General features: G+C 43.2%; 1 protein-coding gene across 2 annotated transcripts in view; it reads left to right on the top strand.

The window, feature by feature from the left end:
- Nucleotides 1-13,551, top strand: part of hnf1a (HNF1 homeobox a) — a 226,434-nt gene that overhangs the window by 50,453 nt on the left and 162,430 nt on the right. The window contains exon 3 of one of the 2 annotated variants that reach the window (XM_041203155.1): nt 3,834-4,017. In XM_041203155.1, the coding sequence (XP_041059089.1) occupies nt 3,834-4,017 (184 nt within the window). Of the gene's footprint in view, nt 1-3,761; nt 4,018-13,551 lie in introns of both variants that reach the window. The other variant, XM_041203154.1, reaches the window with a different exon arrangement.

Genomic DNA, 13,551 nt, shown 5'->3' with positions numbered 1-13,551 from the left:
AGTCTTGTTTAGATTGGGACTGACTTCATTAGTAGAAAATTAAACCTGCCAGGAATGAGTTATAGCTATACCACAGTGTTGCACCTGTGGGGCCTGGAGCTATGCCTGTAGCAACAGAAAATGATTGAGAGCAGACTTCATCATGTTAACAGGACTTGGAGATCATGGCACATTGCAAAAATATTGTGAGTTTAATATTTGGAACAGAAATGATTATTTTAACGAAGCTACATTTGTAGTAAAATTGATTGACTGTAACTGATTGAAATGATCTCGAATACAATAAAGCCCCACTTTTAGTAAACTCATATATAATAAAGTTCTAACAGTAAAGAGAATGTTAGTGTTCCATTCATTTACTGTAGTGCTGGTACATGTTCATGGATAATGGCCGTCCCAAGACAATACCAATGATGGAAATGCAAGAGTAAATATCAAATGGTTAATTGCCTGAAACCTGACATTATAGCACTGAATTTGTTCTCAGGTACTAGTTACATAAAGTATGTGTGTGAATAAGTATTTGTCAACGTATCTCCTCTATATGTGATGATATTCGGAAAGATATTAGGCATTAGCCTGATAGTTGCAGCTGTCTGCTGTATGTTAAAGCTCATTTTCAGATTCTGAGCAAGATTGATTTCCATGCCTTCTGATACAACAGAGAATTTACAGCGCAGAAACAGGCCATTGGCCAAATTAGTCTGTACTGCTGATATTGCTCTACTCAAGCCTTTCCCCACTCTACTTCATCTCAGTGTGTCAACATATCCTTCTGTCTCACTTCCCCTGAAATCCATCTATGCTGTTTGCTCAACTACTTCGAGTTGTCGCAAGTTCCACATTGTAACCACTCTCTGGGTAAAGAAGTTTCTCCTGATCACCTTATTGGATTTATTAATCCAACTAAAATACATCTTATATTTATGACCCCTCGTTTTGGACTCACCCACAAGTAGAAACATCATCTCTATGCCTGCCTTATCAACCTCTTCATAATTTTAAAGACCTCTATTGGTTCACCCCTCAAAGAAAAGATCCCCAGTCTGTTCAGTCTTTCTTGATGTGTAATATAACCTCAATGTATGCTAAATTCTAAAAAAATGTTTTGTACATATAACAACAAACTTTCCTGCCATAAAATGTGCTTATTTATGTTTTAAAAATGCTCTGAGCATGGATTAATAATGTACTCTTTAACCCTAAGGAAGAAGCTTGCTCTACATATCAATACCTCCACTTGACGATTGCTTCCATTTACTGAAATCCTTTAACTATACCTTCTAAATGGATCAGCTGCCCTGAAGCCATCAGGTTTCATCGTTTGATACATTGAATCAATTTACAGTCAGACTCGTATTTTGAAACAGGGAATGTAGCTCACATCCCCTGTCCGAACCAACCAAACCAGCACATGTTCAGATTTCAGTTCCATTGTTGGTCCCTGCCCTTGTGTCCAGGGCAAAGGCCCCTGCTCTTTGAGAAACACTGGAACCAATGTAAACGATAGTGAAGCACTATATATTTGTGGTAAATGACCATATTAATCATCAGTATGCTTTTCAGAGTGGATTATGCAGAAAAATACTATCAGATTAATCTTAACAGCGTTGGTAGCCTTCTATTTCATTGACTGCGGTGCTGATACATGTTTATGGATGGTGGCTGTCTCACAATTAGAGAATGCTAATGATAGAAATGCAAGAGTAAAGATCAAATGGTTTATTAGCTGAAACATGGCATTATAGTTTTGAATTTGTTTTCAGGTGCCCTATACATAAAGTATGTGTGTGTGAATAAGTATTTGTCCACACATTCTATCTCATCTGCAGCTGACGATATTCAGAAAGATAATAGCCTTTAGCCTGATAGTTGCAGCTTCTGCTCTATGTTAAAGTACATTTTCAGATTTTGATCAAGATCGATTTCAGTGTCTTCTGGTGCAACATGGAATTTACAGCACAGATTTACAATAATTTACAATACTGATTTCTGACTGTTGTCTTCAGCTATCAATGATACGTTGTGTAATTTATGCTAGTAACTCCCATAACTGAACTGAAATTGGGGGTAGATCTTCATTACAAGATGGCTTGAGGATGAATTCAAGGGCAGTCAGGCCCTTAGAACCATCAGCTACATTTGTGCAGCATCTCATTGTCTTTTGGTCAGGAGGTATGCATGGTGAGAATTGACGAACTCAGTATTGCTCACTTCAGTCTACTGCAAGCAATGCTTGGCTGATAACTGAAATCTTGATGTAAACTCAAAGATACTTATTCTTGCCTCCAATAATTAGATAGAAAAGTTCATGGGCAGAATTTTCCATTCAGCATGCGAGGGCGGGCCCAACACGCCAGAACATAAAATGACACACGATTTTTTTGGCATGCGTTTTGACATCACTGTGTTGTCCTCACGATATTTAATTTGGCTGCGTGCCCGCCGATAATCGAAGGACCTATTAAGGCCTTTAACGAACAAATTAATTTCATATTTACGCTGCCCGTCCAACCTCATGGTTGGTAGGCAGGCGAAAAGGCCAAGTGGCCTTCAGGTTTTTTTAGGAAACCTCATCCACGAGCGGGATGAGGTTTCCTAAAACTTTTATGAATTAAATTTAAACTTCTTTTGAAAAATAAAAACATGTCCCATCTCATGTGACACAGTCGCATGAGGGGACATGTTTCATTAAATTTTTATTGTTTTTATTTATTTTTTTAAAAAGCGCTTCAATTTCCCTGAGGCAGTTCTGTGCTGAATGCTGGACCCGACTCTCCCTCCTCCCCCGCCCACCCCCCCGCCTGCACAGGTAGCTACCGCTCGTGTATTACATTGGGCGGGCCTTAATTGGCCCCCCTGCGTAAAATGGCGGTGCGGAGCTGATCGTGGGCGGCAGTTGGGTTCCTGACCGCCCCCACTGAGCCCACCCGACGAATGGAAAATCCTGGCCCATATGTATACAAGTAAATGTATCAGTTGACAGTGAAGCCTGCTTGACCCATGAGATAACCTCAGTACTTGGTGTTGTGTGTGGAGAATGCAAGTAAACAGATATTGTAACACTACTCGATAAAATATACAGAGGACTCTCTCAGTTCTCTTGAAGCAGGTGGAGTCAGCCTGCACTTAGTAGCACCAAATGGGGACCTGGAAAATCAGCGTCCCTCATTACACCATGCCTGAGTTCCTAACCCATTGACCTCAAACAGGCTGTTGTTCCTTTACAAGTCCATGCGACTGATTGACCAATTGTGCCCACAAAACATCTTCTGCTAAAATATACCTTCAGCATAAAATATTATTCAACGGCTCCCAAAGATAACTTGTGGCCATTTACTTTTAAACCATCTGTGCGTAGACTAATTACAGCAGATATCTGTGTGGCAATGCGTGGTGCTAGGTTCATGTCCAGGAATACTGCACTGTATATAGTAAGTTCTGGACATTGACAATCCTATCAGAAGAATAAGCCAGGATAACAGTCTTGGAGGAAAAGATGGAAGGCAGTTACAAGTTGCATTTCTATTGCATTATGAATTCTCTTGGGTGAGCAGACAGAAATCAGATTTAAACTGAGGACATGAGTGCAGGTCGTCTTTTTTATGACAGGATTATTATTGCATTTAGGCCAACGTGAAAACTCCGGAAAGTTAAACCATGATGGTTATTATATGCTGTCTGATTAAAGTTCTTACTTATTGAGCCTTTGATCCTTTCTTTTTAAACTAGCCACAATTATCTCCCCTTTCTCGTTACAGAGTTCAGTCAACCAACACAGAAGACAGGACAAAATGTGGTGGAAAACAGACAGCAGCTGTTTCTCTTTGCAGAGTTCAACAATTCAGCCTCAGGAGCTTCTGCGGAAGAACCTGTTGAAGAGCCAGCCAACAAGAAGATGAGGAGAAACAGATTCAAGTGGGGGCCTGCATCACAGCAAATTTTATTTCAGGCTTATGAGAGGCAGAAGAACCCAAGCAAGGAAGAACGAGAAGCTTTGGTTGAAGAGTGTAACAGGTAGGTTGAAGTGATAACTGTGCTGAGTGTGGGACTGAACAAAGCAGGCTTGAAAGGTCCTAGGTTTGAAAACTGGTCTGTGCATGTTTCAGCCCAGCTGGTGGTAGAGACGCTACAGCTAACCTTAAATTGATCTTAACACTGCTGAGCTAATCAGGCTAATAAGGCTGGGGTGGGGGTGGTGCTTGGGGCACATGGGTGAAGCCTGTCAGTTTCTTACTCTTGATAGGTATCCTTACTGGAATGTGCCATGTGGATGTAAGGACAATGTTGGACTCTGTCTTCACATCCTTCATAGCCATGATGATAATCACATTTAATCTCAAATATGCAGAAAGGCAATTTGATGAAGGCTGCAAAGTAACAAATTGGAAGATGAGGTGCTACTCCTCCAGTTTGCGTTGGGCTTCACTGGAACATTGTAGCAGACCGAGGACAGAAATGCGAGCATTAGAGCAAGTTGGTCAATTGAAATGGCAAGTGACCAGAAGGTGGGGCTCATGCTTGTGGACTGAGATAGCGATTTTGCAGTGTCCATCAGAACTAAATTGCTAGTGTCTCATCAGAGTTAAATGCCTTTATTTTAGTTTTATAAGAAGGGAAAAATAACCCTGGGCAGATCCAAATGGAGAGGTCTGTCACCAAACAAATAATCTCAACATTTCAGACCAGGACAAGCAAGCATGCTGCAAAGTCAGTGTCTCTACCCACTCCTCCAACACTGACTTCATATGGAATATTTGCAATCGAATCTGCAAATCAAGATTTGGTTTAACATCACAAATAAGATAACACCATTGTAGACGGTGGGCAATTGGTCTCCTTGCTGACAATCATTTGTTGAAGTGACAGGTGAATCCGTCACTCAGGTGGAATGCCCAAAACAATAAGCAGTGTTCTAGATGATGTTTCTATCACTGGTTATAATTGTAGCACTACTTCAAGTACAGTATGAATGATTAGAAAACACTGTGATGGACTGTCAGGCCATGTCCTGAGTTTGCATAATTTTGAATAGGGTGGTAGGTTGCGGATTCTGTTACACCTCTGTGGGTTCAGACAACTTTTAAAAAGAAATCCAAACTTCCAGTGATTGGCTGAAAGGATCACACACCAAGATATCAAGTTTTAAGTCTTTTCCTGTAACACACAAACTAAAAGCAACATTAACTAAACTCTATTTCAGTAGGCAAACTATACTCCAAACTACAGAAAAGAAACCCCCTTAACATTTAAAACGACCAAAAACCTCCTTCCATGGTTATACTTCACACTGTCCCTTAAGTAGATAATTTATTCTCCAGGAACCAGTCCGAAGTGATTCCTAGCTCCTTTTTCCTTTTCCAGCTGGACAACTTCTAATTCCTGGACTGAGTGTCATGGTGTGGTTACCCTGGCAATCCCTCCTTCTAGCCAAAGCTAGGTGAATCTCCCAACTTTGGTTAAACCCTCATGAACTTGGTTTCTTCAATCTGAGCACAAGCTCCCACCTGCATCCTGGGTGGTGAATAATAGAGACTTGCTGCCTCTTTCTCTCTGCTCTCACTCTCCCTCCCTTCCCCCATCTCTCTTTCTCTCTTGGATTCTTGCAGACTGACCCAGTCTGTGAGATTTAGTGATTGTTAGGAAAACCTGTAACTCAATCCTTCAATGGCTTCCTATGGACTCTTCCTTCCTCAAAGCCCATTTCCATAACAATGTCAATCACATGGGCCTTGTGTTCAAGTAGAAATGCTGATTAGCTATCCTTTAGACACCCAACTTGATTTTATCTTGCAATTAAACAGGCAGTTTAAAGTATAGCTGTTTACAAAACCTAACATTCCTAACATCATCTTGGGACTTGGAGACTAAGGTCCATTCACCATCACTTTGGCTGCTTGGGTTTTGTTTAAAGGTGTAAAAACCTTGCAGCCTCTTCCCAGTAAAACAGCCTGGGCCCTCTTGCAACCTTTAACAATCAAGCCACTCAAGTTTGTGCAGAGGCCAGAAAAGGTCACATGACCCCCCTCATTTTACCCTAAACTAAAGGTAAAAGTCCCAAAACACAACAATCTTATAAAACCTCTCATTTGTAACAGTTGCCACATGGCTGTGTCTATTCTTGACCAGGGTTTCAAGGCTGTAGCAGCAAACACAGGAAAGGTGTCATATCATCGGAAAAGAATGGTACTGAATGGCTACTCAACCTGACTGCTCTTGTATACCTCCCCATAATCCATTATAGAATGGCATTAGCAGGAGCTGATCTGTTACTTGCCAGTTCCCATTATGGTACTGGGTTTGTAACCCCCAGATCAAGAGTTCAAATCTCACAATGGCAAACTATGAAACAATGTAATTTCATCTGAAACAGATGGAAACGGGTTTGTACTCGAAAGAGTTACATGGTGCAAGGACACCTAAAATGGTGGGAATTAAACTGAAGTACTCTGTGGGCAATCGACTGGCATGATTGGCTTCACAGCAGCATCGCAATTAACAGGGTGAGTGTTTACACTTTACAGCTAATGAGTTGGAGTCGGAGTGGGACTTATGGTTTTAACTTAAAGTCTCCAAACTCATGACTGAAATTATAATAAAGTCTCCTGAGCGCAGTAGGATTATTTCTCTACCAAAATGTGGTGAGTGGAGGATCGTTACGCCAGTGCTTCCCAAACTTTTTCTTACCGTGACTTCATTTTAGTGCTTGAAAATTGGTGTGACTGCAAACTGAGAGCGGGGGTGGAGGGGGGGTGTGGGGAGAGTTACTGAATCGGGGTGGATGGGGGAGGTGCAATTGTTGAACACAGCCTGATGGTTTTGTTCACAATTGTTTTGGAGGCTCTAACGGGGCCTCGAAGCTAAGAATCATGCACATGCATGTAACGGCATCTTGGCGCCGATCCCAGGAGTGTCCTGCCATAGCCTCTGCTCGGTAGTCACCATTGCTACCTCCACAATCCAAAGTTTGGGGAAAAAAATGAGTTATGTAATACAAATTGATTAATTGTCTAGCGAAAAGCAGTGAGTAAAGGATAGTTTTATATAACACAAATTGTCTAGCAAAATGAAGTAAGTGGAGGATAGTTACATACTGTCATACAAATTGATTTATTCTCTAGCAAAATGCAGTGAGTGAAGGATAGCATACATGTTTCGTGTGTAAAATCGATTCCAGTTACTTACAACATTGCAGTAACCAGGTGTGATTAACCTGGGGGAAACTATCCAATTGTCTCCATTCCGGTCTGGATTTATGTCACCATATGTATCTCATCATTAATATTGGTGCTAAGTAGTCTTTAACAGGTCACCTGTGTGATCTGACCATGGCTCCTTTGCCCTCCCAGCTTTTTACTTTCCTTCCCTGTGTGGAAATTGAGGGCTGAATAAGCATCAAATTATGAAAGGGATACATCCTCATTTTCCATAAGCCATCAGAACTATTTGTTGAACGAGGTTTCATAAGCGAATCATACCAAGAATTGCTTTGCTCAACAAATCTCTTTTATTTATTCAATAAAAGCTAAGCATTTTCAGTCCATATTTTCCAACCAGTTATACTGCAATTCTGTTGAGTCTCAATTTTTAAAAAAATGTTTGTAACATCTTGCTTCCAGCACGAAGCCTTCAAATTATTCCTCAATCATTGCCAACAGGGGAAGGGAATATCTCATTGATAACGTGTCCTACCATTGTCCGTGGAGGATAACCAAAGTCGGCCGGTAGGGTCTGATCTTTCTAGCACAAGTGAAGCTGACCACTTAAACCCAGTAATATTATCCTGATAAGTTACTAGTTTGGGTGTGTGTGCAGAGCGCAAAGTGAGGGCAAAAGACTGTGAAACTGCATTGTTGGAGGTGGGGCAGAAGCCAGATCTAGCACGAATCAAGTCACAAGCTAATTATTCTCTGAATAGTTGCTTCCAGTATAGGAGAGGGAATGGTTTGAAGGAATAGAATTTGATACATTTGCTTTTATTTACTTCTGTCTTACCCTCAGGATGGCAGTGGGTCATGGATAAGCTTGAGCAATCTATTTTTCTTTGATCTGTGTTGTATTAGCTGAACTCAACTAAGTTGGTAATTGAACATTGAAATTAGCTTCGACATCCTTGACTTAGGGCAGGGGATACAGTAAATTAGTAGGAACAGGAGTCAACAATTCAGTTCCTTGTGTTGCTCTGCTATACAATTAGATCGGGCTGATCTGGATCTTCACTCCATTTACCTGTTAAATGGATCTAAGCCAGATGGTGGAGTATGAAATTAGGCACCGGGTATCCAAAGCTTAGAGGCACGAAGCTGATTTGGATATTGATGACCAGCCCCATCAAATAATCAAAAAGAGGTTGCAACCTTGGACAACCAATAAACATGGAACCCAACTGCTCAAGGCCACAGAGAATACAGGCATCCTGGGGGTCCATGAGCCATCATAACCATCTATTATATGGGACTGCTGCATGCAAAACTCTCCATGTCAAATTCCTGATGGAAAAGAGGAAGCCTCCCACATAGAGAGCCTCCCACTTGGGACCCCCACCACCTCCGGACGGCAGGACCGAACGCCATGGGTGTCTGGATGGTTAACAAGGGCGAGGAAATAGAGGGTGTGCAGCAACAGCCCGTACAGCAAACCCCTCCATGCAGAATGGAAAGGCACAGAGGAGATTTCCATCAGACAGCTCAAATTGTGGGGTTGGGGTTTCTGAAGGAAGTTTTGGGACCTGGGCCAATGTGAAATTCCGTCCGAACAGGGGTCAGTTCAGATGGGAGTCTACCACATGCCTGAGGCACCTTGACGCATGCCAGTTGGGGCCTGCACCACGGTTATAAGCCTCTGGATGACTTTGGCTGTGAGCTGGATATCCATAGACATCACAAGATCTTGTGATGTCATCCAACCTGCTGCTCCACCTTCTAGCACCAGCTCTGATCACTCCAGCAGCCTGAGCCCTTTCTTCCAACGGCTGCATGAACCTGTATTGGGAGAGATATTGATTCCTGAGCAGTGGATCATGGACGATGGTCACTACTCCTGACAGGAGAGAGCTCCGCCATGAGGCAACCATGTTCCAGACTTTGCTCAGTTCCTGGTAAAAGTCAGACAACTCTGTCAAGGAGGCACAGAGACCTCCCGGGTCTTTAAACAGGAGCTGCAGGTCAAAATTGAGGCCATGCACCTGGCGGAAGAAATAGGTTGCTAGTGTACACCATCTAGGAAGGGACTTGATGTAAAGATATTGCTGCAGAGTCTGAAGGCAAAAGATTGCACCTCCAACAGTGCATTGTTCCTGCACTAAAGTGACAGCTTAGATTTTTGCATTCAAGCCTTTAGAGTAGGATTTGAACCCACTACCTTCTGATTTAAGGGATAACAGGGCTGAGCCACTGCAATAGTCAGTCCCTCTTTATACTCTTTTTATGAATACAACAGCAAAACAAATAATTGAATTAACTAATGAGCTAATTAACAGTCCCTTAAAGGGTCTGTAACAAAAATAAAAACTTTAAAGGAACCTTTTGCAAATTTTAATTAAAGTAACATTTTGGGGGCTGATGATGCATGTCAGCCCCTGTGGAGCTCACTGTTTGCTGAAGGCCTGTAGCCTGCTGGTGGACATCATGTGCTCCCTCTCCAATGACACCTGGGTGAGGACGTAACCACAGAAGAGAGACAGGCAGTCAGGTCAAGCGACCCCCTGACCCTCCTGCTGCCTGGGCCTTTTAATTGACCACCTTGGCCAGGCCCAGGAGTAGGCTAAGAGGAGGTCTTCTGATCTGCCTGTCCTCTCTGCACCAGGTGACCAAAGACCAGAAGCGTGGGCAGACCCTTCTTATACTCCTTGAGAATGCCAATAAAGTAAATTAATTAACTAATAAACAATTAATTAATGAACTTCCCCTAAAGGGCCACTAAACAAACACCAAATCTTTAAAGGAACATTATCAAATGTTGAATTAATGTAACATTTTGGGGGTTAGTGAGGCATTCCAGCCCCTCGGGCACCCGCCAGTCATGAAAGGCCCCAAGCACACCGCTATGTGCTTAAGATACTTGATCAATCAATACCCTCCAACTGTTTATCCTCAACCTTAACAATACAATTAGCATAATAATAATATCATCTGTCTGGGTTTTATATTCCTTTAAAACATGCCAAGCAAAAATTCATTAATCTTAGTTTTGAAATTTCTAGTTGATTTCAGTAGCCTTTTGGGGATGAAAGTTTCAGATTTCCACTGCCCTTTGTGTGAAGAAGTTTCCTGACTCCACCCCTGAAGCTCTAATTTTAAGGTTATGGCCTCTTGTTCTGGGGGATGTGGTGGTGGCCTTGTCACTGTCACTAGACTGGCAATCCAGAGATTCAGGGTAATGCTCTAGGGACCGGGGTTCGAATTCCATCACGGCAAACAGTGGAATTTGAATTCAATAAAAATCTAGAATTAAAAAGTCTGTGACCATGAAATCACTGTCAATTGTCACAAAAACTTATCTGGTTCACTAATGCCCCTTTAGGGAAGGAAATCGGCCGTCCTCACCTGGTCTGGATTACATGTGACTCCAGATCTTCAGTAATGTGGTTGACTCTAAAATGGCCTAGCAAGCCATCAGTTGTATCTAACTGCTAAAAGGCCAGTAAGAAGAAATGAAACCAGATGGGCCACCCAGCTTGACCTAGGCACTGGAAATGACAATGGCAAACCCAGCCCTACCAATCCTGCTAAGTCCTCCTTACAAAGGGGCTTGTGCCAAAATTGGGAGAGCTGTCTCACAGGCTAGTCAAACAACAGAATCACATAATTGTGACAGTGTAGAAGGAGGCTAATTGGCCCATCGTGTCTGCAAGCCACTCAATTGTATCAAACCCCTAAAAAGCCAATAAAAAGCAATGAACAGCCTGACATAGTCATATTCACGGAATTATACCTTACAACTCATATCTCAGACACTAACATCACCATCTCCGCAGAGGTGGCAGCAAAGTGGCATACATTCAAGAGGGAGTTGCCCTGGGAGTCCTCAACATTGATTCTGGCCCCCATGAAATCTCATGGCATCAGGTCAAACGTGGGCAAGGAAACCTCCTAATGATTACCACATACCACCCTCCCTCAGCTGATGAATCACTGCTCCTGCATGTTGAACACCACTTGGAGGAAGCACTGAGGGTGGCAAGGGCACAGAATGTACCCTGAGTGGGGGACTTCCATGTCCATCAGCAAGAGTGGCTTGGTAGTACTGCCATTGGCCAACTCCTAAAGGGCATAGCTGATAGACTGGGTCTGTGGCAGGTGGTGAGGGAACCAAAAAGAGGGAAAAACATACTTGACCTCAACTTCACCAACCTGCCTGCCATACGTGCATCTGTCCATGACAGCATTGGTAGGAGTGAACAATATACAGTCCTTGTGGAGACGAAGTCCTGTCTTCACATTGAGGATACCCTCCAACATGTTGTGTGGCACTACCATCGCGCTAAATGGGATAGATTTCAAACAGATCTAGCAACTCAAGACTCAGAATCCATGAGGCTCTGTGGGCCATCAGCAGCAGTAGAATTGTACTTGAACACCATCTGTATCCTCATGGCCTGACATATCCCCCATTCTACCATTAACATCAAGCCAGGGGATCAACCCTGGTTCAATGAAGAGTGCAGGAGAGCATTCAGGAGCAGCACCAGGCATACTTAAAAATGAGGTGTCAACCTGGTGAAGCTACAATATAGGACTACCTGCGTACCAAACCACATAAGCAGCAAGTGATAGAGCTAAGCGATTCCACAACCAATGGATCAGATCTCAGCTCTGCAGTCCTGCTACATCCAGTTGTGAACAGTGGTGGACAATAAAACAACTTACTGGAGCAGGTGGCTCCACAAATAGACCCATCCTCAAAGGTGGAGGAACCCAGCACATTGGTGCAAAAGATAAGGCTCAAGCAGAATCACAGAATTGTTACAGTGTAGAAGGAGGCCATTTGGTCCATCATGTCTGCACCAGTTCTCTGAGCATTTAACTTAGTGTCGATCTCCTGCCTTTTCCCTGTAACCTTGCACGTTGTTCCTATTTAAATAATCATCCAATGCCCTTTTGAATGTCTCAATTGAACCTGCCTCCACCACACTTCCAGGGAAACATTTGCCAACAATCTACAACCAAAAGTGCCGAACGGATGATCCATCTCAGCCTCCTTCAGTGGTCCCCAGCATCATAGATGCCATCTTCAGCCGAGTCGATTCACTCCACGTGATATCAAGAAACAGCTGAAGGCACTGGATAGTGCAAAGGTTATGGGCCTTGACAATATTCCGGCAATAGTACTGAAGACTTGTGCTCCAGAACTTGCCACGCCCCGAGCCAAGCTGTTCCAGTACAGCTACAACACTGGCATCTACCTGGCTATGTGGAAAATTGCCCATGCATGTCCTGTACACAAAAAGCAGGACTAATCCAACTCAGCCAATTACCGCCCAATCAGTCTACTCTCCATCATCAGTAAAGTAATCAGTAAAATCATCAACAGTGCTATCAGGCGGCACTTGCTTAGCAATAACCTGCTCACTGACGCCCAGTTTGGGTTCCGCCAGGGTCACTCAGCTCCTGACATCAATACAGCCTGGTTCAAACATGGACAAAAGAGCTGAACTCCAGAGGTGAATAGAGAGTGACTACCCTTGACATCAAGGCAGCATTTGACCGAATGTGGCATCAAGAATCCCTAGCAAAACTGGAGTCAATGGGAATAGGGGAAAACTCTCCACTGGTTGGAGTCATACCTAGCACAAAGGAAGATGGTTGTAGTTGTTGGATCTCAATCATCTCAGGTTGAAGACATCACTGTGGGAGTTCTTCAGGGTAGTGTCCTAGGCCCAACCATCTTCAGCTGCTTCATCAATGAACTTCCTTCCATCATAAGGTCAGAAGTGGGGATGTTTGCTGATGATTGCACAATGTTCAGCACCTTTCACAACTCAGATACTGAAGCAGTCCATGTCCAAATGCAGCAAGACCTGGACAATATCCAGGATTGGGCTGACAGGTGGCAAATAACATTCGCAGCACACAAGTGCCAGGCAATGACCATCTCCAACAAGGGACATTCCAACCATCTCCCCTTGATATTTAATGGCATTATTATCGCTGAATCATCCACTATCAACATCCTGGGGAGTTACCATTGACCAGAAACTAAGCTGGACTAGCCATATAAATACAATGGCTTCAAGAGCAGGTCAGAGGCTAGGAATCCTGTGGCGAATAACTCACCCCCTGACTCCCTAAAGCCTGTCCATCATCTACATGGCACAAGTCAGGAGTGTGATGGAATACTCTCCACTTGCCTGGATGAATGCAGTTACAAAAACACTCAAGAAGTTTGACACCATCCATGACAAAGCAGCCCACTTGATTGGCACCCCATCCACAAACCTTCACTCCCTCCACCACTGACGCACTGTAGCAGTGCGTACCATTTACAAGATACACGGCAGGAACTCACCAAGGTTCCTTAGGCAACACCCTCCAAATGCATGAATGCTACCAA

This window comes from Carcharodon carcharias, chromosome 13, assembly GCF_017639515.1.
Source record: "Carcharodon carcharias isolate sCarCar2 chromosome 13, sCarCar2.pri, whole genome shotgun sequence".
Classification (NCBI taxonomy): domain Eukaryota; kingdom Metazoa; phylum Chordata; class Chondrichthyes; order Lamniformes; family Lamnidae; genus Carcharodon; species Carcharodon carcharias.
This window is presented reverse-complemented; position numbering and strand designations above follow the sequence as displayed.